This window comes from Argiope bruennichi, chromosome 1 (assembly GCF_947563725.1).
Source record: "Argiope bruennichi chromosome 1, qqArgBrue1.1, whole genome shotgun sequence".
Classification (NCBI taxonomy): Eukaryota; Metazoa; Arthropoda; class Arachnida; order Araneae; family Araneidae; genus Argiope; species Argiope bruennichi.
The window spans coordinates 121,311,394-121,337,927 of record NC_079151.1 but is presented as its reverse complement, the minus strand read 5'-3'; the positions used below and the strand labels follow the sequence as shown (position 1 = coordinate 121,337,927).

The 26,534-nt window shown below is 27.9% G+C and overlaps 1 protein-coding gene across 1 annotated transcript in view; it reads left to right on the top strand.

The window, feature by feature from the left end:
- Positions 1-22,809, top strand: part of LOC129971323 (uncharacterized) — a 202,564-nt gene extending 179,755 nt beyond the window's left edge. The window contains exon 2 of the mRNA XM_056084961.1: positions 22,708-22,809. Within this exon, the coding sequence (XP_055940936.1) occupies positions 22,708-22,760 (53 nt within the window). The 3' untranslated portion in view covers positions 22,761-22,809. The remainder of the gene's footprint in view (positions 1-22,707) is intronic.
- The last annotated feature ends 3,725 nt before the right edge of the window (positions 22,810-26,534 follow it).

Below are 26,534 nucleotides of genomic sequence, written 5' to 3'. Positions count from 1 at the left end.
CAGAAATCAATCTAATAAAGATTATCCAGAATTACTAGCTCATGAACATATAGTGTAAATGTTCGTTCACAGAAATCAGTGTAATAAAGATTATTCAGAATTACTAGCTCATGAACATATAGAGTAAATGTTCGTCCACAAAAATCAGTCTCATAAAGATTATCCAGAATTACTATCATATGAACATATAGAATAAATGTTTGTCCACAGAAATCAGTCTAATAAAGATTATCCAGAATTACTAGCCCATGAACATATAGTGTAAATGTTCATGGGCTGGTATACAAAATCAGCTTAATAAATATTATTCAGCATTACTAGCCAATAAGCATTATCCAGAGTTATTGGTCCATAAACATTATCTACAGTTACTGGTCTATAAACATAACTTGAACACAGTTATTGTCCTTAAATATTACTTGGACACAGTTACTTGTCCTTAAACATTACCACAGTTACTTGCTGATAAACATTATCCAAAATAGTATTTAGCTTGTGTAAATTGTCAAATCTAAAAGACTCTTTATAATCAAATTTGCGAAAACAAATCTCCCTAGCATCAAATATAAGATAAAAAAAAGGTAATATATTAAAGCTTTTCGATCTGCTTTTGATAAAATATTACACATTCAAAATCAGAATTTTTTTTATTAATGTTCATTTAAAAAAAATATTTTTATACATTTACAATAAGTTTATTTAAATCACATGAAATGTCTAAAAAAATAACAAAAAAGTTCATAAATAATCAATGCACAGAATATAAATTCTTTATATTATTTTCACCTTTTAACAAATAGAAGAAAAAAAAACACCCTATAACATATAGAACATTTTTGAAAATCCGAAAAACAGTTTTAATTTTATCTTTATAATACTAGAAATTTGCTTTATAACTCATCTTCTAGTAAATTATTAATAAAAAGGTTAACAACACAATGTAATCATTAAAAAATGAAAATAATTTATTTTCACTATGGAGAATAAAAAGCAACGGGTACATTTTCATCCCTCTTTCTCCCAACTAAAACAAAACAAAAAAAAAAAAATCTTCAGCTGTTTTGGCTGTCAGCATTTGAAACTTGAAAGATGAAAATGGATATTTGCTAAATCATTACTGACTGAAAAGTACCCGAAAATCATGCTCTCCCCCCCCCCCCGCGCTCGAGTGCACTATTTGGAAATATTTACTGCCGCTCCAAAATCTGCCCGTTCACGTTCCTTGCAAAAAGACACTCCATCCGAAATATTCCCGTTGCTAGGCAACGTCATGTTTGACCCTCTTTTCGGAAGGACATGCAGGAATTTCTTTATGCGAATATTAAAAGAATATTCTTTTTCGGTTTCTTGGAAGAAAATCCTAGTTGGCAAAAACCAAAGGGGTTTTAGTACAGATTTTTTGAACTACATAAATCGATAAACTGAGATTATGGTTTGGATATCTTCTCATGCTTTGGATAAACTGTATCAATTTTTTTTAATAATTTTCAAATCAAAAATAAGTTAGAAGTAGTTTTAATTAAATATTTAAATTTAGTAACTATCACCTTTGATATACAGACCACTTTACATAACGAAGGGTAAATAAAGTAATTTTAAAAACATTTTTATATCATTTATTTCTATTAAACCCATAATAGAAAGAGAAGATTTTGAAGAATCATTTCTGACTTCAAATAAGCTTTATTTGGATTTACATCTACACATAACATTCAGAAACCTGAACAGTTAGAAGAATGGAGTTACATGTACACACAAAATTCAGAAACCTAAACAGTTAAAACAGTGGAGTTACATCTACACTTAAAATTCAGACACCTAAAGAGTTAGAAGAATGGAGTTAATCTACACATAAAATTCAGAAACCTAAAGAGTTAGAAGAATGGAGTTACATCTACATATAAAATTCAGAAACCTAAACAGTTAGAAGAATGGAGTTACATCTACACATAAAATTCAGAAACCTAAACAGTTAGAAGAATGGATTTACATGCACACATAAAATTCAGAAACCTAAACAGTTAGAAGCATGGAGTTACATCTACGCATAAAATTCAGAAACCTAGAGTTAGAAGAATGGAGTTACATGCACACATAAAATTCTGAAACCTAAAGAGTTAGAAGAATGGAGTTACACGTATACACATAAAATTCAGAGTTAAGAGTTAGAAGAATGGAGTTACATGTACACATAAAATTCAGAAACCTAAAGAGTTAGAAGAATGTAATTTGGCGTGTTATTTTTATGCCAAAATTATAGATTAGCATCAAATTTTAGGTTAAATCGATAAAGGAAGATCTCCAAAATGCATAATCGATTTCCTTTATTATACGACCATGTTAATCACAAAATTCGAGAAATTGTGAAACAGTCAGAAAAAGTCGAAGGGAAAATTCGCTGTTCCGTACTGTTTTTAACAATGAGAAAAATTTCATCTGATTTTAATTTTCCATATATTTATTGGTTTAAAATTCAAAATGAATTATAATTACACATTTGAGCTGTATCGTATAGATAAAAGGCTTTTAAACGTTTCGCAATACCATTCCGCTTTCAAAACACATTTCAAGAACTCATCTATGCGTATACAATCGTTCAGTAACCCAAAATATGCATGTAAATAGGAAAACAAAATGCGTCAATAAATTTTAACTAACGATACATATAGCGTTTTAGTTAACTATATTTAATGGAAAAATTTCAAAGATGAGATTTCGATTACATGATTTTAGGAATTATTCATAATAAAGCGTAATTTCGTACGAATTTAACAAACATATAGGATGTTCGGATTACCCCAGACAAACTGTACAGAACGAGAATCCTCGCTCTGTTTATTTTAAAGTCGTCCAAAGAATTATATTTCTATCAGCATAGAAAATAAAAATACATTTGAAAATATATGACTCCACGTCAGATTAAGCCTTACAGAAACCCCCTTCGAAATTACAAGAGGGATGAGAATTAAATATTAATTTCTCTAGCTCATGAAAGAAGATCAGTTCAAAAAGGAAAGAACAGTTTAGACACCTGTTTGTAAAACAACGGTAAACAACATTATACTAGCTTTAAAATTATGGAGCTTCCTGATAGTTGAATTGAACGTCTGGAGGGCGTGGTATTTGTGTGGCCGTCACGATCAGCAGATCTGAATCCTTTGGTTTTTTTTTTTTTTTTTTTTTTTTTTTTAATGGAAGCACTTAAAAGAATTAGGATATCGAACCCAATTACTTCAGAAAGACATTGATTGGTACGTCTGCATGCTGATTTTATTTTAGTTGATACTACGATGTTGGCATGCAGTTAGCCACTGTGAGAAGAAACGGGCATATTTCGAAATGCTCAGAGCATACGTACAATGCATTTTGAGAAGTTGATTTTGTAAATATTAAGTCAAAACTGTTTTTTTTTAAGTATTAAAACTTATTTACTTTGCACCAGATGTGATGTTTTATTACGCATTTCCCTCAAAAATTAACGAGATTTTTTTTTAAAAACTCAAAACGAGAATTCTCGTTTTGCATATTTAGTATGGAAATACCCGAGAACTTTGTATGGGCAAACAAGGTGGTTGCATATTTGAATGGGGAGGGGATTTTGAAATTTCAAAATTTATACTCATGACTTTTCTTGAGTTAAGAGACATTGTTATAGTTGGTTAATCTTTTTCCACTCTCGCAGTCCTTTCAAAAATAAATAAATATGAAAATAATACGAAAAAATAAATACGAAAATTTAAATAAGAAAACAAAAGAATTGTTTCACTCTAAGATAATTTGCATAACAATTTGAGTTACAAAATAAAGGGGAGGGGGGAAGAAAAGAAAAACAAGTGCCGTGAAGAGTTAAGAATATATTGTAGCAATAGATGTTATCAGTCAAAGAATACAATGTAGCAATACATGTTATCAATCAAAGAATACAATGTAGCAACACATGTTATCAGTCAAAGAATACAATGTAGCAATAAATGTTTAATCATATACAGTAAATCTAATCTATGCGTTTCTCATTTATAGATCGTTTCATCACACTTTCACATGCTTTTCTCATTTATACACAACGTCAGCCGGCGTTCTGGCGTAGGGGTAGCGCGTCCTCCCCGTGATCTGCGCGTCCCATGTTCGAGTCTCGGTTCGGGTATGATTGTTCCTCTTCTGTGTTCTATCTGTGAGGTGTGTGAATGTGCCTCCCATGTAAAATGGGGTTGTGCAAGCGAATATGACGCATGATGTAGCTAAGTCACACTCTTGGCTCTAGTTGGCGCTACTGAAAAAACAAGAGATGCTCACTCGGCTTAAATCGCTGATAGATAACTGTCAGCGGGATCATAAAGTGCCATCAGTTACAACACAACTACCACGCCATTTCATCACAATTCCCGGAAGTTTCTCATTTACATGTTGTTTCATTACAGTTATGATTTATTCTTAATCTTAGTAATAATAAAGTATATAATTTAAAGATGTCATGCATGGTTTTATCCCTTCTGTTATTCTCATATTTTCTGCCTAAATCATTATTTTTCCGTTCATATTCAAGAAAAAAAATTTCTAGAAAATGTGGGAGGACAGTAATTATTATTAGGATTTTTTTTTTCATCTTAATAATTCTAATTTCAGCGATGACGAAAAAGAATATAAATTAGTTATTCCACCTTCTTTTAAATATGTTTTACTTTCAACCTATTTTGTTAGTTAAAACACCAATGCAAAGACATTGCATTAATTTAATTCCATTAAAAATGGTGTAATGAACTCTCATAAATAATCAAAAAGGCAGGAGGGATTAGTTTTTAAAAAAAATTAAACACTTACTTTCGTGCACATAAATCATATAAAATAAGAAAATGCATAATTAGTGCTAGAGATTTATAATAACAGTAATTTTTTTTTTTCCTTTTCGCAAGTACATTTTAGATCTTAAATTTAATTTTTGCTCTCAATACTATAAATAATATACTTCATATATCGTAAAATTTTTAATTATTATTTTTAAATAAATTTGCAATTGCAGTATTTAAATTTTATAATAACCGCATATAATTATTAATTTTTTTTATTATACGTCTTTTTATTTATACGTTGTTTCACGGCAATTTTTTCAAAAATGTAGAAACCCAATTTAAACGATAAGTAGATATATTTACAAATTTTGTTCCCATTCTAATGAATTTTGGAATTTCAGATATTAAATATCGAACATCGCATGGATTTTATTTTTGCATATATTTACCCATCTTTTAACAATGACACTTTTGATTTTTCCTGTTTTTTGACAAAAATAATTTATTTTCAATTTTAAAAAAAATTATTTTAGGTTACATCCTGTTATTTCACTTCTCTCTCTACGTCCAACAAGTCTTTCAGATTGAGACGTTGTCTTACGTTTTAAACATTCTTTATTAGCAGTAATACAAAGCTCAGCAATTTAAACAAATTTTGAGTCACAAATTTCGGTATAGATTCGGATCGATGACAAACAGATACTCTATATTTAACCCCTTAACTGTTTTATTTTCTTTACTATCTAATAAGATGACGCCTTCTATTTTGGGAATATTTTCTTATCTTGATTCAAATGGAAATCCATTGAATACTTAACTTATCTATGTATTCGAAGTAATTATAATATTGATTTATAATCGTTATAAATGGTTCATTTTTCGCTCACAACTATCAAAATTCGATAAATCGATGCACATATGGCACTCGGGCAAAACAGTTAAGCGGTTAATGGTAGCCACTAAGCACTCAGTGTCATAGGAAAAAAAAATTAAAAAAATAATTTTATACTCAAATTCAATTTAATTTTTTTTAAATTTATTATTCCTAATAATTTTATAATTAAACTCACTTTAATTCCTTTTTTCTTAAATTTACTATTTTTAGTATTATTATTTCCCTGATTTTCCTTTAATTTATCTCTCACATTTCTTTCTTACTTTTAAATTTGTATTATTTTTCACCTTCTGAATCCTTTCTTTTTTTCCCCCTCTTTTCGCACAAAATTTTTTTCTTTTTGAAATTTTAAGAAGAATTTTATTTAATTACGAACTAAATGAAATATCAGCATTTTTCCATGATAATTTCCAAAAAGTATTCTAGTACAAATGAATTTTCAATTTATTAGTAACATTTTTTAAAAAAATATTCATTTTGGAAATGCCGTTAAATTATTGCGCGCTTTTTTCACTAAATTTTGATAATTTTTAAAAATATTTTTTGCATAATTTTTAACAATACATTTTATTGTTTGCCATACAATTCAAATCATTTTCAGTGTTTTATCAAATATTTAACAGTGCAATTTTCTTCTAATGGTGTAAGATAAAAAAGAATGATTCTGCTTATTATCTGTGCAGATTTTATGAAGAATATAAAAAAAAAATAGAATAATAGCGCCTCAAAAGACAACGGACATTTAGAAAATTGATTACCTTGAAAGACATATTTTTAATGCTCCTATAATGTCATGGGATTTGATTTCATTATTAGTTTATTTACACATACACATACACACGCACGCACGCACACACGCACGCACACACGCACGCACGCACGCGCACACACACACACACACACACACACACACACACACACACACACACACACACACAAATTTTGGGCTATTAAACAACATAATGTCTAATGGTATAATTAAATTTTTAAAAACATTTTGTTAAGCATATTTAAGAATACTTTGTTGAGAGAATCATTGGTATTAAATGATACCTAGAAAAATTAATTAGAATTAAAACAACAAATAATCCCTCAGAATTAGCTAGTTGCCAAAAGCGGTTAGTTATTTAAAAGGTAAAAACTTTGGCGGTTTTAAATGCTCATAAGGTTCAAATGATTTTTTTAAAATTAGTAAATAGCTATATTCATGGCAGACAGATTTCTCAAAATTTTCAATAAGCCCAGATATCGGTATTTTGAGAACTAACGTAAGGAGACATTTTATAGTGGTTACATTCAACTCCCCAGCCTTCTCCGTAAGTGACAGATAAAACATACATCAATATTCTGAAGACTATTTTTTTTCTTACGTAACGACAGCAGACTTTACGAGAATGGTAGATAAGAGTAAACATGAAATTCTGATATTCGATTTTTCTGGAATACCGATAATGCAACAATATTCAAAGAAATAATTCTCAGTCAGAGGAGGAGATATGGCGACTACTTCGGTGAACGAACACGGTTCTAAGAGTATTTATCAATATATATATATATATATATATATATATATATATATATATATATATATATATATATATATATATATATATATATATATATATATATATATATGAGGAATTCTTCATATTAACATAAAAAAGGGATTACAACGATTATTCCATAAATTATCAATTTGAGTTTCGTAAATATACATAAATATTTTTAGAACTTAATTATTCATTTTTTTAATTCTATTTTTACTGATATAAAATAAAAATTGTTACATAAACGTTTATGTTCGTTCTGCAGAATTTAGCCATCAAGTCTTTTTAATCATCATGCACATAAAAAAAAGTTACAAAATCTATTCTGATTTAATTTGTGAGTCTAATTTTTGATATAATAATAATTTTAATTTATTAAGCTTGGTTTATAAATATTATCAATGTTCATTTTATAACGCTGTGTTACTAATTTTTAAACATTTAGAAACGAAACCATAAAGACAAATGAACAAAATTCAGACTTTCAAAATTCATTGAATATGCTTTCCACATCGGAATAGTCACTTCTTCCTCCACTTGCTATTAGTTATCGAACATTTGATTAAAGAGTTATTATGATTATTATAACCCCCAGATAGGTAATTCAATTATCAAAACTCTTAAATGATCTAATACTGGTTTAATGCCACAAACTCACATCCATAAATAATAAAGTTTGTTGCTACAATTCCTAAATGTCACCTTGGACAACAGTTATTGAATAAATCTTTTATTGAATGTTTATTGAATAACAGTTATTGAATGAATCTTTTATTAAAAGTAAAGTAATTTAATAATATCACGTTTTTTAATTAAAAATTATTGCCCTTTAAACAACTTGCTATTAGGAACTGATAGCAAGTTTGTATAACTGATTGTGATAATTAATATATAACTTTATAACTGATTGCGTCCAATTAATTTATGTTCGATATGATAATTGAAATTTGTTCAAAATAACCATACGCCAAACATACATGAGCGTGCCATTTAATTGCATGTCTTCTCCTACTGTACTAATCTTCTAATAGAACATCTCCTGCTGTACTGCCATCTAATTGCACGTCTTCCCATAATGTATTGTCATCTAATTGTACAACTTCTTCTGTAGTATTGAAAAGAAAGGTATTTTTCCTTTCTTCTACTTAATGGATTTCAAAACTAAATTGGCACATCATGTTTGGATCGGTTAAAAATAAAAAATGAATATATGATCCATCTTTCGATAAAATAAATACTTCAGAACAGTTTGAAATTAATCGTTTCACAACAGTATTCGATTTTCACTAATTATCAAAACCCATAATTGTTCACAGATTAGAAATTTCAAGAAATAATAACAAAATTAAAAAAGAAATGAAATACGTTTTTAATTCCTTTTATACGAGACATAATAGAAGTATTGTAACCGTCAAAAAATTCGAACTCGAGAGATTTTAACAAATTAGACCTCTTTGACTTCGAAAAACACATTCTTTGAATTGTGTTTGTTCATGAAGACGAGAACTCAAAACTTTGAGCTAGATGATAAGACTAATAAAATTCGGTACATGGAATTACAACCAAATTTGTAGATTTCTATCAAATTTTAAAAGAAATCAAATCACAAGAAGTCTATCTAGCTATTCGACTACGAGTGAATTCGGTAAATACAAAACGCAAACAGGTAGGTAGAATTTGGCACATAGACTTAGCATCTAAAATATAGATAATTATTGAATTTTAAACAGAATTCATCAAACGGTTGACCGTCTGTCTGTACTCGCATAAACGTAATAGCTCTTAAACGAGATGATTAAAACTATGAATATGGGTATGTTGTCTTATAACTATAACTGTACTGATTCTGTAACTATACTGTTTGTCTGTACTGATAACTATAACTCTACTGTTTGTCTGTACTGATAACTATAACTCTACTGTTTGTCTGTACTGGTAACTATAACACTACTGATTCTATAACTGTACTGTTTGTCTGTACTGATAACTATAACACTACTGATTCTATAACTGTACTGTTTGTCTGTACTGATAACTATAACTGTACTGTTTGATAACTATAACAACTGTACTGTACTGATAACTATAACAACTGTACTGATTCTATAACTGTACTGTTTGTCTGTACTGATAACTATAACTGTATTCATACTGAGTGTAGTTTTGAGTCAATATGAATCGGTTGACAAAAAGGCGTTCAAAATAAAATATTCGCAGGATATATTCAGTAAAAATGCTAGATTCAAGCCTAAGATTTGAATTTCGTGACTATCGTCCGCCAATGCCATACAAGGTATTCGCGGTCTTAACCAAAGTTCAAAATTTTAAGTGGAGAAAAGAGAAGAAGAGCATCGCATTGGAGAAAATGCAAGAAAGTTTCGGAGAGACCATTCTTGCTAGTAGTTTATAGTTCTACAATGAATGGATCAGAAATAAGGATTAAGCTAATTTGTTCAGCTTAAAAGGGTTTATTGGGTTCGTAAAATAAAAATAAAAATTATGTACGTAAATAATTATTGTAATTAGTTTTAAATAAACAAAACTCAATTCATCTTCCTATTTTGTTATGCTAAATAATATCCTACCTAAATTTCCAAAAAGTGAGATAATTCTTGTAAAAATTAAATTAATTATTACGTAAATCCATTACTATTATAATTGGAAGGTGGAATTATTAAATTTCTCCGTCCATTACAAGTTCAAACCAGAAGAAAAAAAAAATACATTCTAATAAAATGTCTATAAAAAAACATCTTGGTCACCCCAAATGAAATATATTTATATACCTAATTCAAGACATTCTTCCTTTCATCAAAAAATTTAGAGAATATCTATAGGAAGAAAAAAAACTCTTAAGGTAATAATACTGATTTTTGTTTTAGAATAAAGAACAAGAAACGAATGACGCAAGAAAATGCTAATTACAAAAGACTATAGAAATGAGGCAAACAGTTCCTAGTACACATAAAATTTAATATTTGTGCTCTGGTGGTACTATAGTACAAATAACTGAAGCTAAAAATACTATAAAGGAAAAAAATGTTTTTTTTTAAATATCAAAAAACGAATGACGTAATAAAATGTCAACAGCAAATGATTATGGATATCAGGGAAGCAGTTCCGAATATAAACAAAATTCATTATCTATAGCGTTATTATGAAAGTTCCACAGAATAGATCGCTGTTAGAATGAAAAAAATCCTCTAAAAGTAATAATACCATTTTTTTTTTATATATATAAAGAATATGAAAAAATAGATGACGTAAGAAAATGCCACAGCAAATAACTGTTAAAATCAAACAAACAGTCCCTAGTATATAAAAAATTCAACACCTGAAGTGTTTTAAGTCAGTTGAAAATATGATGTATATTAATTTCGAAATGTATTCGCATATATAGATTTTAAATATATTAACAATTGTTATCAACATTCAAATAATTAATATTCATATTTCATCATGCCCTGAACAGAGATAATTTAATTCTAAGCACTCAATATTGACTTATTATAAGTGAACTGTGAACTAATTATGTGACTTAGTGAACTGTGAATAATTTGGGGCATTTTTTTTCAGTTAAAATTTACTTTTTTGAAAACACACACTAAAAGTAGACTAATTTTAATCGTAGCATATATAATTTCACTTTCACAAGAAGACTAAATTTTTTTCCAGCTATAAAACAACATGTAATTAAATGATGTAGACTTTGCTCATTTCCAGATGTCACGTTATTTTATCCTAGTAGTTTTTAACGCAATGATCGCTCATCAGAAAATACTAATTTCATCATTCTTATGTTCATTCACTTCATATGTTCTTTACATGATGTTACGTTTATTCGATTCAAATAAGCATTCGTCAAAGTATATAACATACTTTTTTCACATGCACATAAATTCCCATAAAAAAGCAGCTTTTCATAAATTATTAATGATGGAATTTTAATAATTATCTTAAAACAAATATATTACATTTTAAAGATATAATTATACGTCAAAAGACTAAATCGTTGGTTGCTCAATATTGGAGAAATGGAAAATTTTATTCGTTATTTTGTGTATTAGTTTTTTTGCGTTACTTTAATACTTTGTTAATTCATTTTATTTAGACACTTTAAATGCATGGCTACTTTTCAATTTATCGCTACAAAAGCAAAATTTTCTGTCAAAAATGCTTTTTTTTTGGAGAGAGGGATTGTTTTAAAAATAGATATCGAAGTAAATTTTAGCTATAAATTTAAAATTAGAAGGAATTTAGACACAAAAAATATCGAACCTATTAGAACAATTCTAGCTGCATTGTACTTTTTTCAAAATTTCCATAAGACTTTCATTAATTCATTTTTTATAGCCAGGGTAAAATTCTTAAAACGAAACACATGTATTTTTGGATAGCTTCGCATTATGGATTGCGCATAAAAACATCGTTCTGTAAAATTATGCCAAGCAATGTCAAAAATTACGTATTAAGTCAGAAGTATTTGGATAAAAGGAAATTCTTGTTAATTTTTCATAAAGCTAAGCTTATAAACGCATAGAGAGGTCAGACGTTCCGAGCCGGTACAATGTTTCTGTTACTTTACTATATAATTAAAAAACGAATTAAATTTGATTATAAAGGATATATTCTACTTTAGGCCACCGAGTTTGATTTTTAATACCCATACGTCTCAGATGGTTATTAAGTAATCTTTATTACTTATACTCGATTAGTGACATTAACTGCAATATAAATCTTTTGAAATATATAATATTATAATGAATCGTTACCAAATGGGGTTATGTGCATTAAAATATATAGAGAGTTTGTTCTTACTTTCTCGCACACGAAATATACAAAGAGAGTGCGAAAAAGCATGTTTTTGAAATTATGCCTGTCTGTGAACACGATGAAGCAATAATGGTTTGAATAAGTCGAATGAAATTTGGTAAATGGTCTTCAGAACAAATTTGTAGATTTCTATCCACTTTTGAAGAAATGCACGTTTCGAATATAAGTTCTTACGATAACTATAAAACGATGAAGGTTAGGAAAAATTTGCTAAATATATTTAACGTCTAAAATATAGATATGCATCAAATTTGAAACAAAATCCGTCAAGGTGTTTGTGCATCTGTACTTTCGCATGCAATAATTGAAAACCAGGATATAAATGACGGGAAACAAGACAGGGGAGCTTTTCCTTCAAACATATTACAAGTGCATGCAGAAAGATAATATTTAACTGAATTGAACTTTTAGTAATAAGCACTTATGTGTTTCCTAAATTTAATCATATAAATAATTTTTCTTTGGTTAAAAATTTCATAAAATTTGAAATAAGTTTTAGGAAAAACCTTGATATTTTCAACATACCTTTTAATTTTTTTATGATTAAGTGTTTACAATGTATTAAATTCTTTATATATATTTTAAATGCTTTTACGAAAATGTTTACAACTTTAATTTTTTTTACTTGATTGATTATTATTTTTGTCACGCAATAATATATTACAGACTTTCGGTAGAGTGATTTTTTTTATATAAAAATAGACAAAATAAAGATACATTTTGTAGATAATAAAAGACAATCTACCTATAACTGTTCCCCATTCGCACCAAATATCATAATGAAAGTATTTGCATAATCGTTTCAATCTGTTCTGCACATTCTCGAAAATTGTTAGGAATTAAAACACAATATTCATTAAAAAATTAACATTATCTCCTCTGATGGTACCATAGTTTAAAGAGTTCCAGTAATTAAATTAACTCCTAACCCATCTTTAATGTTAAGCTACGAACATGAAGGAATAGAAATAGAATAGACATAAATTAAAAGTATTTGTAACTCGGCAAGATAAGAAATTTACAAAAATAAATGTCTTAGTAAATATAATTCGGCTGATTTTTAAGTATATACTGTAATATTCGTTATAAATGACATGAAAATTATTTAAATATATTTACCAAATACTTGCTTCAAATACAAAATTAAGAAAGCAACGTTTTTAATATTTATTTTTTTTAGAAATGCAAAACTTTTATTTTATTATTATAATTGTACTCATTTATTAAAGAGAAGAAAAATTTCTTGTTTTTGAAATAAGTCGAAAATCTTAAATTACTTACCCTAACTCGGTTTTCAAAATTGTAAACATATTATAAGGTATTTTTAAAAACTAGAAATGAAAATGAAATTACATAATTATTTTTCTGTAGAATCTGAGTAATGCGAAACAGGATATATCAATATATTTACTTTAAATTAAAAACAAATATCCTTTCTAATTCTATATGTTTTTAAAAGATGGCAGCACTACTTTGGAAGTCCAATGCCGTTCAGCTTTGCTGTGGCATGGATATTCAAGAACACGCATGCTCTCACTTGAATTAAACGGAATGCTACTTAAAGCAAATGATTTCTGAACAGAAAACAGCAAGAAATTGATGTCAAAAATTTTTTTTCAATCTCATTTCACGTAGATTTTAATAGCTGTTTTCATTTTTGTTTTTTCCCATACTTATTCACATTTTTATGTAATTTTTAATGGACACATTGGTTTTCTTTTTTCTTTTTTTGCCCATTCGGATTCCATGCACGTTTTAACAGATGTTTTGATATTCATCTTTTTGGTATTGCCATATAGATTTTAATGGATGTTTTTAGAACAGGAAATGGAAAATAAATTATGTGAACTAAGCATCCTGACTTCTGTGTAACAAAAAAATTTAAAATATGTAAAAAGAGAGAAGGAGAGAGAAAGAGAGAGAAAAAGAACAATTTTAATTTGTAAAACATAAGTTTACGTAAAACGAATAGTAGCAACTAAAATAAAAGGATTTTTATAACTCAGTCTGTTATTACCTAAATTCGAAATTTAAGTGGAAAATATTACGATTTTTTTCATATAAACATATAAATTTTTTTAGCTTATTAAAAGAAAGAATATTACGTAAAAAAGAACAAATATTTAGGATACAATATTATTAAATTAGATTTAATAAGAAAATATTATACAAATATTTTATATAGAGAAAGCAAATTAGCATTCAAAGAATATTGAAACTTTGCTTCAATAATTTCACTCATACATTCACTCAAAATTTTTTTTCATAGATTTATTAAAAATTTGATATATAGTTCACAAAATGTAGCCTAAATCCATTCAAAATATCCGTTTCAATATTAGCCCATTCATTTAAATAATGATTGAATGAAGGATAAGGAAATGTTAATTTTATATTATTATAAAAATCTATCAATACAGTTTATACATAGACCAACAAGAGTTTAGAATTTTTCACACAGAAAAAAAATATGCAATGTATATTACAAAAACATTGCATGATAATATACAATATTATACGAAGGTAATATGAAACTTTTGATTGAATCGATTATAATACATTTATACATGAATAGATAAATGAACGATATTACAAATTATTTTTCTCAGTTTTTCCTCTTATTTTTAAAACTCTATTTTAAATAGTGCAAATTGTTTTATGATATAGCGAATAAGTCTTGCACGATACTGAAAAATATTCTACTCAGGTTTCATGAAATTTTTGATTGAACAGAATATATAACATTTATACATGATGAGATAAATTGATGACATTACAAATTATTTTTCCAAATTTTCTTTCGATTTTTGAATCTATATTCTAAATAGAACAAGATACTTGCTGATATGGATTATTTTGAAAAATTGCATGATGCTGTATAATATTCTATGAAGGTAATAATCGTCGATTGAATCGGTTATATTGATGGATTATGTTGTATTATTAAGTACATTCAAAATGATATAACGTTTTGATATAGTCTAAATCTGATTTCCTATAATTCTTTTTTCTTGTTCTGAAAATTATCTGTAAAAGTCGTTGAGTTAGTAATATAGTAAGCTCTAAGCTTCTATTTGGAGTTACACGGTAAAATAAATTACTGTAATAAGAACACAATAACTGAAAGAAATATTTTCAATCACATAAACATGCATAATTTTACTTCTCTTAGACAGGTATAAAGTGTAATTTAAATAAAAAAAAATTTTTTCTCGCTAATCCATTCAGTTGTTTATAATGGTAATCTCCGTATGTTCAGTAACTTATAGTAAAACATGTCAGGCACAAGTAACACGAATTTTAATTTAGTTATATTAATGACCTATTCTGAAACTACAAGGCCTGTTTTGAGACAGATAAATTATTTTGAATTATAATCAGACTGAAGATGACACCAGAATTGCCACCTCTTCTTAAAGCTTGCATTTTATACCAACAAAGGATAATTGACTTTAGATATATTTAACACACACCAAGCTCATATACACGACGAATCTTCCACAGATTCACCGGCCTATAAACTGCATTCTTCCGGCGGAGAAGTCGAGTGTCTGCCGCGATTCTACCGCGGCCTGAGACCGACGAGAAAGAGCGAAGACAAATTTTCTATATATGAAATATGCCAGTGTTTCATTGAAGGAATTCTGTCTATAAGCAAAAATAAATAAATCTCTCATTAGGATAAATATTTAAAAATCTGTTTGGAATTCAATTCAATAATTTGAAATATTGCCTACAACTGAGCAGTATTCAAAGTATTTTTTAAAAATTAATTTCAATAATTCACATTTCGCAGTTAAACCAAATGATGACACGTCTCTAATTCCTTATACCTTATGTTTTAAAAAAGCATGGAATTGTCATAAATTAAAGTCAATTTTTTAGAATTGTGTTTGCGTTCTTGCAGAATGCAAAGTAATTTTCGTTCCAACATTAAATATTAGCTGAAAAACAATCAAGTTAAGAATGTCTTTAAATTCATGTGAGATATTTTAGAAAGATAGTTAATAAATTAAAAAAAACAAATAAATTAAATTTTAAAAGATCAGCCTCATGAGACGCTTATTATAATTTTGTAACTTTATTTTATAATAATTTATCTTTCATTAAATCAGTTATAAAAAGTAACGACCCTCTTGTATATTACCTAATGTATAAATAGTTGGTTTGGCGATTTTAATACAGAAAAGGTACCAAATTGCACTGATATCTCCCTTCCCAAATGTAAATAAATTCCCTCTAAAATTCTAAATTTATAATTAAACACAATAATAACACATCATAAAGAGGAATTTAATATTTAAAAAAAATAAATGATTAATTTTCGATTAGTTTTTTATTTGCTTCATTTATATTTCTATCTGCGTATGTGGCAATTAACAGTAAGAATAGCGTATAAAATTTTTATCGTCTAGTCATAATATGTTAAAACATTATTTAAAAAGTTATAATAATAATAATAATAATAATTTAATAATATTTTTAAAAAAATTATACTCGCATCTGTATTAAATGCCATGAAAGACAAAATAAAAATTCCAAATAAAAATATTATGAAGAAAAATAGAAACAAGAAATGTCAGTTTTGCTTTTCAATGAACTTTTCAAAAGCAGGATTACAGGTGATTTATAAGACATTCTTAGGAATTATAATGTAAATAAGCTAATTTAAACTTTTTAAATTTCAGTTTTAGTTCGAATTTTCTACTTAGAATTTTAATAGTAGTTCGAATTTTTTTTCTGGCTTTTTGATTTTCCTGTTTAATGTAAGTTAACAGATCCCAATTTTGTTTTATTTGAATTTTCGGATTGATCAAAATTTTATTTTATCCCAGCCATTTCGAATTATCTTTGTTTCATTGCACATACTAATTCTACTTTTCAATAAATATACTGGCAAAAAACAAACAAAATTAAACCGATGAAAATATTTGATGACTAATGATTAAGAAGTAATTTATCATAACATATCCAAGAAAAGAGCCTGGAATTTTTTTCAGGAGGATTCAATAGTTATACAATTAATTACGCAGATCTAAACACTATCTTTAATAGCAAAAGTCCAAAATCTGTTATATTTTAATATAAATAAACTCAATAAACTTATTTTTCTTTGTGTCTCTATATTTTAGAAGAATCAAGACACTTCAATACAAAAAAATAAATTTAAGTAAATGAATAATTAATATATCTGACAAAAACATTTAGGTAAAAATAATTTTTCCCTTCAAATATTAATAACATCAGAGTATTGTCATTACTTTTTAATCTATAAATGATCATATATAACAATCAAATTATAGGATTTAGTTTACTTTTAAGGTATTTTTTAATTTCTTAAACTAAACTATGTGAATTGGTAAGATATAATCTAATTAAAACAATACTTTTTGAATATTAAAAGACATATACTTTTCAATAAAATAATAAAGTGAAATTTTACGAAAAAAAATTTTTTTTGAAGCACAATTACTATAATTTAGTTATTCATGAGAAAATATTAAAAAACAGCTACAGATTTCCTTATATATATGATTATTTCCTTATAATTCTATATTCCTTAATACGACACATCCAGTTTCACAAGAATGTATGTAAATAATTAAAACAAACACCGGCAGATGGCAGCACGACGTGGTTCTCTTTTATCGCACAGAAGACGTATTTCTATCGACCAGATATCCGGAAAAAGAAACAAAAGCGTATCCCATCATGCTGTTCTGTATTTTGAATGAGAAATCGCTTCTTCCTGATTTTTCTTTCCAAAGAAAATCTTACCTGTTGCTGCAACGTGTTGTGGCAGCGCGTTTTTTCATACTTCTTGTTTCCTCTTTTTAATACGTTATTAAATTACAATTGGTTTGATTGTACTGAGTTACATATTCATTGCCGACTCTTCTGTTTATAATTAATAGAATAAGAAATTTACATTTGATACGAAATCAAAAATTGAAATCATTTTAAATATTTTGAGTGAAGATTACAGTTTGAATATAATCCTGTTTTTAAATTATTCAGAAAAATGGATTTTTTTCTGAAAATGAGATTTTTCTTTCATTTGAATCTAAGCCAAGGTATTGTGTCTTATTCTCAAATCACAATTTTAAATGCGGCTATTTTGAACGATAATTTACATCGTCTTCTTGATTACATTTATTAAACATTATTAATTAAAAAATAAAATAAAATGTTTTTTTAATAACACTTTCATTAGTCTACTATAAAGCAAGAAATTGCTTTTTTTATTTATCAAAACTAAGACGATAAATACCAAATTGAAAAACCCTGAGATGTTGATAGAAGTACTCAAAGAAAGCTGGAATTTCCATTTCATTAAAATTATTTTTAAAAAATATTGTATGAATGTTTAAGGAATTTAATAATTTATTCATTGTGGCTTAAATTTCTTACAGAATTGCTTTTAGTATCTCAAATTTTTACGCTTTCGTTTTTGCTTTTATAATTTAAATGAAAAATTATTTCCTCCTTCTCATATTCTGTATATTTAATGTTTACACTTTCCGTTTTTTAAAATTTCTATTTTTACTTTTTTTTTAAATATCCACTATTTAATTCTTTTGTTTGGCATTTAAACGGACTTGATATAAATGAGCCGGTTGCCGATGTTTTGTTTTGTCCTTTAGTGCTCTGCGATTGTCTTTGGTGCTTTTACACAGGAAGGGTTGCTTTGAGCTGGCCCAATTTTCATTGTTTGACTTCAGTTAAGAAGGGGTTGGCATCTTTAATTTTCACTTTACGCCATTAGGAATATGCCAATAGCGCTAATATTAATATGTAAATAAAAGAATGCTTTAAAAAACCTTTTTTATTTTTATTATTTTCAACTTGAATAACTTTTATTTTCAACTTTTAAATAATAAATTTCACAACTTATTATTAAAAAATATTATGTAATTTTGAGATATCAAAGTTGAAACTCAAATTTAAAATATCTTGTATCAACGTTTAGCTAAAGGTAATAATTAAATTTATTGATTGTTAACGAACTAGATAGCGCATCGAAGTTTTGAAAATGTAAAGAAATTGTATAGTTAGAATGCAAAGTTTCCGAATTTTAGCATCAACAAGAGAGTGAAAAATATATTACAAAATACCATCTTAACAAACATTCTCATTTTCCGACTGCGGTTCAAAATGAAACGATTCGTCTCCAAATAGCCTCAGTGTTGCTCTAAAATAACTAAACTAACGCGTTTTCAAATTCTACTTTGGAACAACGTAGCGTAAACTTCATAATTTTTTTCAAGAAAAAAAAAATGTTTAATTATACCTAACGGTAGTCTGCTAAAAATATATTTAATATCAACGCAACGCACATACGTATGAAACAATAGCTAAAATTATGAAAATATTGATGTAAAACACGCTTTAAGCACTGAAAAATTTATTAAAATGGGAGATAATAACCCTCACAAATATGTTAACTATTTTGTTATTTATACTAAAAATATATTTGTTTTTTTGTTATTTACATATTTTGTTATGTACGTTTATGGCGTTGTGTGATTGTATTTTACAAAAATATTGAGGATAAACATTACCATTCGATAAATTTTTTAGTTAAAAAACTAATTAAAATATTGCAGATCCTTTTCATATCCAATATTATTCAAGATGTAACTATGCGCCACGTTTGGTAGATCTAAGTTTTCCTGCTGTCAGTCATGTAGAACGTTTTGAATGATTTTCGATTCATGCATGTCGCAATTAATAAATAGTTAATCAATTTATAAATATCACCATGTTCACACTTATTAAAAAATAAAATCTAAAGTCTACATTTGTTAACATTTTAGTTAATAATTTTATTAAAATATTTCGACAGGAAACATAGTTTTAAATTACCGTAGTTTTTAAAGAACAGTTAGAAAAAAAATTTAGAGTGAATATGGGAAAAAAAAAAAGAAAAAAAGAAGAAAAAATTTCACTTAATTTTACTCATACGCATTTAACTGCATTTCTATATTTCATTTTTCTAAATACAAAAACAGACAAAACATAATTTTATTTCTTAATATTTTGACTCAAACAAGTTCTAAGTTCGCATCATTTTTAAAATTTCAAATAAAGCTCTGAATGTCAAATGCATTTCGATTCAGTATATTAATATGACAAGTGTGTAATATATCACAGTGAACAAATTTTTTGCGATTGACTCACACCTATGATTCACACTTTTTATCTTTCTAAATGACTCTTTTTCTGCTGTCTTTTAAATAGTGAAGGTGTAATTTAATTATATAGAAGACTTGGATCACGGGCATGAATCAAATAGTATCAGTGGCAGCCAATAAATAATTAAATCTAACATGTTCGCTCCCATGTTTTGTGATTCGGACCACTTTCTAATAAGATGCTTACTATCTTTTAATCAGTTTAGTTTTTAGTTTAGTTATATTAACGTACCGTTTTAAAGCAACACTAGGACTATTTTGGGACGGACCTCGTAATTTTGAACCGCGGTCAGATGACGAGGACGACACTTGAGCTGGCAACCCCCTCTCCACACCACACCAGCGGGAGGACGTTTGGTTATGACGGATTTAACGTGCAACAGACCCCCTTACACGACGGTTCTTCGGTGGAATCGGGTCACGAACCTGAAACCCTCCAGTTCCGAAGCCGTGACCTTACTACCAGGCCACCGCGGCCCATTTTTAATCGGAATAAAGAAGGGAATATCTAATAAAATAGCAGATGTGAATCACAGATATCTAATAAAATAGCACATGTGAATCACAGATATCTAATAAAATAGCAGATGTGAATCACAGATATCTAATAAAATAGCAGATGTGAATCACAGAGATCTAATAAAATAGCACATGTGAATCACAAATATCTAATAAAATAGCAGACGTGAATCACAGAGATCTAATAAAATAGCACATGTAAATCACAGATATCTAATAAAATAGCAGATGTGAATCACAGAGATTCACACGGTGTTAAAACAAATGAAAATAAACTAAACATAAGCATGTTCTACTCGCATCAAATTCTATACTGAATGAGAGCTTTTGATGTCATCGAATATGGCTAATAGAACGTGTCAAAAAAAACGCTTAAAAGACAGTCAACATGTTAATAGATCAAACGTTTTGAGAATGATGTGGCGTACCAATGTGGAAATTTAAGTGGAATATTTAGGTAATTTAAGTCATTGATATTTGTGAATTTAAATCATTGATAAGTGATTTCACTTCTTAACAATGATCCAAATTCACAAATTTTGATCCTAAACATTCTGAAGTAGTTCAAAGCGAATTAATTTATTTTGTGCATTAATTTAAAGCATTAAATCAATCACCAGATTTTTTTTTTTGAATTTTATTTCACCCATTGCGATCCTAAACATTTTGAAATTATTCAAAGAAAATTAATTCATTTTGTACATTAATTTAAAACATTAAATTAGTCATATGATTTTTTTTTCAATAGGAATTGGGGTAAAAAACGGTAACAACTTGAGCTTAAAAGGAAACCCAACTTTCGCTTAAGCACCGTAAGATTTCTGTTAATGAAAATGGTTTATTATTTATAGTTTTTAATAAGATGACTACCGCGTGATGCTATTGCGTGTCACAGTTACAGTATAATTGTATCGAACTAATTATCTAATTAGCTTACCCCTTCTCTTCTATAGTTAAGAGATAGCAAAGAAGGGGTTATCTAACTAGACTAGAAAATGTGCTGTCTAAACAGTATTTTCTTGATACCATTGGTGATTGTCACAAATTAACTAATGAGAGTTGTTATAGAAAATCTCATTTATATTAGCAGAGCGCTTAAAAATAATAATAAAAAGCATAATTTATATGCAAATATAAAATAACATTAGAAGTTTGGTTTTCCTGCAGTAAGATCGTCCATAACTATCGTCTATTCATAACGTTTACGAATACTCAAATGAAAAATAATTATTCAAATCTGTTTGAAACACTTTGTGACCCACTACCAGAAAAAAAAAAATGCAACACAAAATAAAAATAAAAAATTACAAAAGAAGATATTAGAAATGCACTTCATTTGGGTCTGTAAGGGAGAATATAATAAAGGTTATTTATTCTGACTTGGGTTTATCTGTGCACATATTAATCAGTTATTTTAAACATTAAAAAGAAAAAGAAAAACATCGTTGAGATACTTGCTATCAAAATAGAAGTTAGTATTCTTGCATTCTATAATGATGTAAATAAAAGGGGCGAGAATATATTTAAACTCCGCCCCGCGTTACAGACGGCAGTGAACGATTATATATAATGATAGATAACCAGAATATCAAGTTTGAATTGTGGCAGCGAACGTGATAATTTTCAACTACTTGATATGAAAGAAATTTTCATATTATATTTTATTGATAGTAATTCATATTATATTATTAATTCGGACTTCAGACATTGTCATGTAGAATTAATATTTCAAAACTGCACTTTAATACCAAAATATAAAAACCATCGTTTTTCTTTCATTCCTGTCCTAGAGCACATGAGCGATTGAGATGAAGGTTTAAAGAAAATTTGAATAAAAAATTTATTAAATGATGGTAATTATGGTAACAATACTAACGCATTTCGTTATGCTTACATGATACATGTGATCTAATCCGTGCATATTTTTTTAGGAACCCACTGCACATTTTGGAAAAGGATAAAGATTTATGTCCGAATAAGGTGAAAGACAAGGTGAACTGAAATGATACGACTGCGATATCATGTAATTTGACATCATAGATAATTCTAAAAGTTGTAATATATGTAAATTCATGTAACGAAATAAATGCTCAAATCTTTTTGGATAAAATATCCCTGGCACATGTTGCGACAGTTTAATGCTTAGAATATATATTTTTAAATATTTTTTCAATGATTGATACAAGAAAAAAGATATGTTTATTGTGTATAAATTCTGACTGAAGGTAGTTCTGATTATTAGGAAAAAGCCGTGAATAAATAGTTGGGTTAAATACATGGGACGAATTTTAAGTCACCGTTCTTAAAGGGCTTAGTATAAAATTTAATTAATCAATTTTAAATAAGAATTGTTATAGAAATTGCCCGTAAAACAGTAATAAAAGTTTTCATTGGGTCTTTTGTTAGAAAAATCTAATAATACATATCACTTACCGGAGACAAAAATTTTAAAAGATTGTTCGTGCCGACGACTCTTAAATATCCCATGGTTGCTTCTTTACGTGTCAGTAAAGATGCAAGATGAATAATGATACTTTTGTCGTTTATTAAATACAAATCAAAGTAAATTTTTATAAATAAATTAGATATTTCAATCGAAAGTTACATTATAAGATTCCATGTGATATTTTTCAAAAGATTTATACTCATTTAAATGGTTCCATGTTATAAGAAGTAAAATGGGGATGATTTTTGGAGAATCCTTAAAAGCATAAATGCAAGTTAAACTCTGACAAAATTAAAAGAAAACACCCTAAACTTTTTAGGAATTAGATATCACTTAAAGATTAAATTAGTTTCCACTAAGGCGCTTCATAGAATAATAGATTTTTAATATTTGAATCAAGACACAAATTTATTTGGACATTTTTTCATCTGTTTAAAAAATCACTCAAAAAATTTAAAATTTACAAATTTATTTTTTGCAGTTCAAAAAAATTGGATTAAAAAACCATCTATAAAAAAAACCCTCTTTAGTTAACCGCTTAAACGTTTGTACATTTAACGTTCCTTCAACCTCTTAAACGTTAAACTCTATTTAGTTAAACCCTCTTAAAAAGTTCATTGCTACATTTTTTTTTTAATTTACTGGTTTATTTTTTAAGCCTAGAAAAAAAATTGGATTAAAAAAAACCATGCATTAAAAAAAAAGAAGAAAAAAAAATCCACTTAAAAATGTTTATTGCAAAAAAATTTTTTTTATTGACTGGTTTCTTTTATAGTCTAAAAAAAAATCGAATCAAAAACCGTGCGTAAAAAAAAACCACTCAAAAATTCATTGCTTTAAAAAATTAAAATTTAATCGTTTATTTTTTACAGTCCAAAAAAACAATTGGATTCAAAAGCCAATCATAAAAAAAACCCACTCAAAATATTCATTGCCGAAATTTTCTTTTTTTAATTTACTGCTTTATTTTTTACAGCCTAGAAAAAGAAATTGGAACCATCATATTTGAAATTAGTTCAAAAACCATCCATAAAAAAAAACACTCAAAAAGTTAATTGCTAAAATTTTTAAAAAAATTTTGGTTTATTTTTACAGTATAGAAAAAAAAAAAAAATGGATTAAAAAACCAGCCATAAAAAAAGCCACTCAAAAAGACTTTTGCTAAAAAAAATGTAAAATTTACTGGTTTATTTTTTTACAGCCTAGAGAAAAAATTGGATACAAAAACCATTCATAAAAAACACTCAAAAAGTTCATTGCTAAAAAAAAAGTAATTTAAATTTACCGATTTATTTTTTACAGCTCAGAAAAAAACATTGGAATCAAACAATAAATTTACCAATAAAACACTTGAAAACAAAAACAAAGTAACAAACTATGAAAATAAATAAATAATAAAATAAAGAAACAAATAAATAAATAAGTAAATAAAATAAATAATCATAATAAAGCTTACCTTCCGGATGTCTGGTACTATATTTTCAGCCCACATTTTTATATTCTTGCACTAACTACTTCATGCAATCAATTCTTCCATTTGAAAGCAAATTGATAAAACTCAATTAACACTTCACACTCACAGTAGGGGAAAAAAAAAAAAAAAAAAAAACCGTCATGTCTGCACATAACAATAATCGCAGGAGAGGATTTCCACTTTCTTCCGCCGCCAGAAGGCACAAAAGACAAGCCTGGAAAAGAGGATAACTGCTAACTAGGGCCTCCACCACCGTTTGACACGTTAGATTAGGCGGGATCATCAAATGAAGGTAATCCTTGTGCGGTTCTTCTTCTTTATCTGCCCGCTCCGGGAAGATTTCTTCTTCTTCTGGAGCAAGAGTTTCTTTGCAAAAAGGGGGAACTTCTTAATCCCGAAGCTACGATGAAAGATTCGGGATTGGCGGACTTCATCTCCGGCATGGATGCTTTAATTAAAGTTCCAGATCTGCCCCCGGTACGGATAACAAGCGGATGGAATCTTTTTTTTTTTCTTCCGGTGGTTTTTTTAGGGGGTGTAATAACTTTTCCAAAAAGACCGAGGAATGGGGGTGGGACAGGTTGTGAATGGTGGGAAAAAAGAAATGATAAGTGGATGTCTAGCTGTTGAACTAATAATCAGTGGGAAAATTAAAACATTTGTAAACGCTGGTGAAATTTAGAAACTTGAAGATGGTTGGCTGGTTGGATGGTATATGACGTTTAATAACACCATAAATGAAAATATTTATGCCATGTTCAATAACAAATGAAGCTATTAAATAATTCCTTGAAATTTAGAAGCCTAAAGTTGGCTGGTTAGTTTAGGACTGTCAACAGAGTGGAAATGTTAATACAACATTAAAGTATCTAAATTAATTCCTAGAAATTTAGGAACCTTAAGATGGTTGGTTGGTTTAGGGCATTTAGTGCCAACAGAGATGGAAATATTTATACAATATTAAAAAAACTAAAATCATTCCTTGAAATTTAGGAATCTTAAGATGGTTGATTGGTTTAGGATATTTAGTGTCAACAGAGAATGGAAAGGTTTATACAATATTGAAATTGCCAAATTCATTCTTTGAAATTTAGGAGTCGACAATAAGTTCTTAGAATTATATTGCCGCATTGAAAAGAGGCAATCGCACTGGTCATAGCACTGGTCTCTTCATCAAGAGATCGTAAGTTCGAATCCCGCTAGAGACAATGCGATTCATCGTCTGTGTCAATATTTAATTCCTTGATTTCATGTTTTCCTTTATTTCACGTTCCAGAAGATTCTGGACATTTCTTTAGTTTACCAGACAAGTGTTCTGGACTTTTCTTGCTGTCTCCAGGAAAGTATTCTGGAACTTTCCCTGCTAATATAAAAGCAAAAGATCTGTCAGTCACTGTCTTCTGAGTTCAGAGTTGAGTTAATAAATTGGTTTAACTCTACTTCTTGTGTGTGTCATTGAGTTCCACACTAAAGAACCTTTCCGTTTATTAACTTAATAATTTCAGTCAGTAAACTTAATAATTTAAACACGCTTTGAATTAGAAGGATAAAAGTTGGTGTGTGGTCTACACACCAAATTTGTAGACTTCGGTCAAAATTTATACGAAATCCACCCCCAGGAAGTTTGTTTGTCTGTCCGAATTCAAAAGAACATGATAACTAAAAAATGTACAGATTTAAGTGGCTAAAATTTGGTACAGAGTTTTAACATTCAAGTGTATATCTTTATGAAATTTTGAAGAAACTCTGTCAAAGTGTTGGTCGCCTGCCGCTCTGCTCATTCTCATGCTTGGATATACAATAATTCAAAAATGCAAAAACTTAGATAAATGAAATTT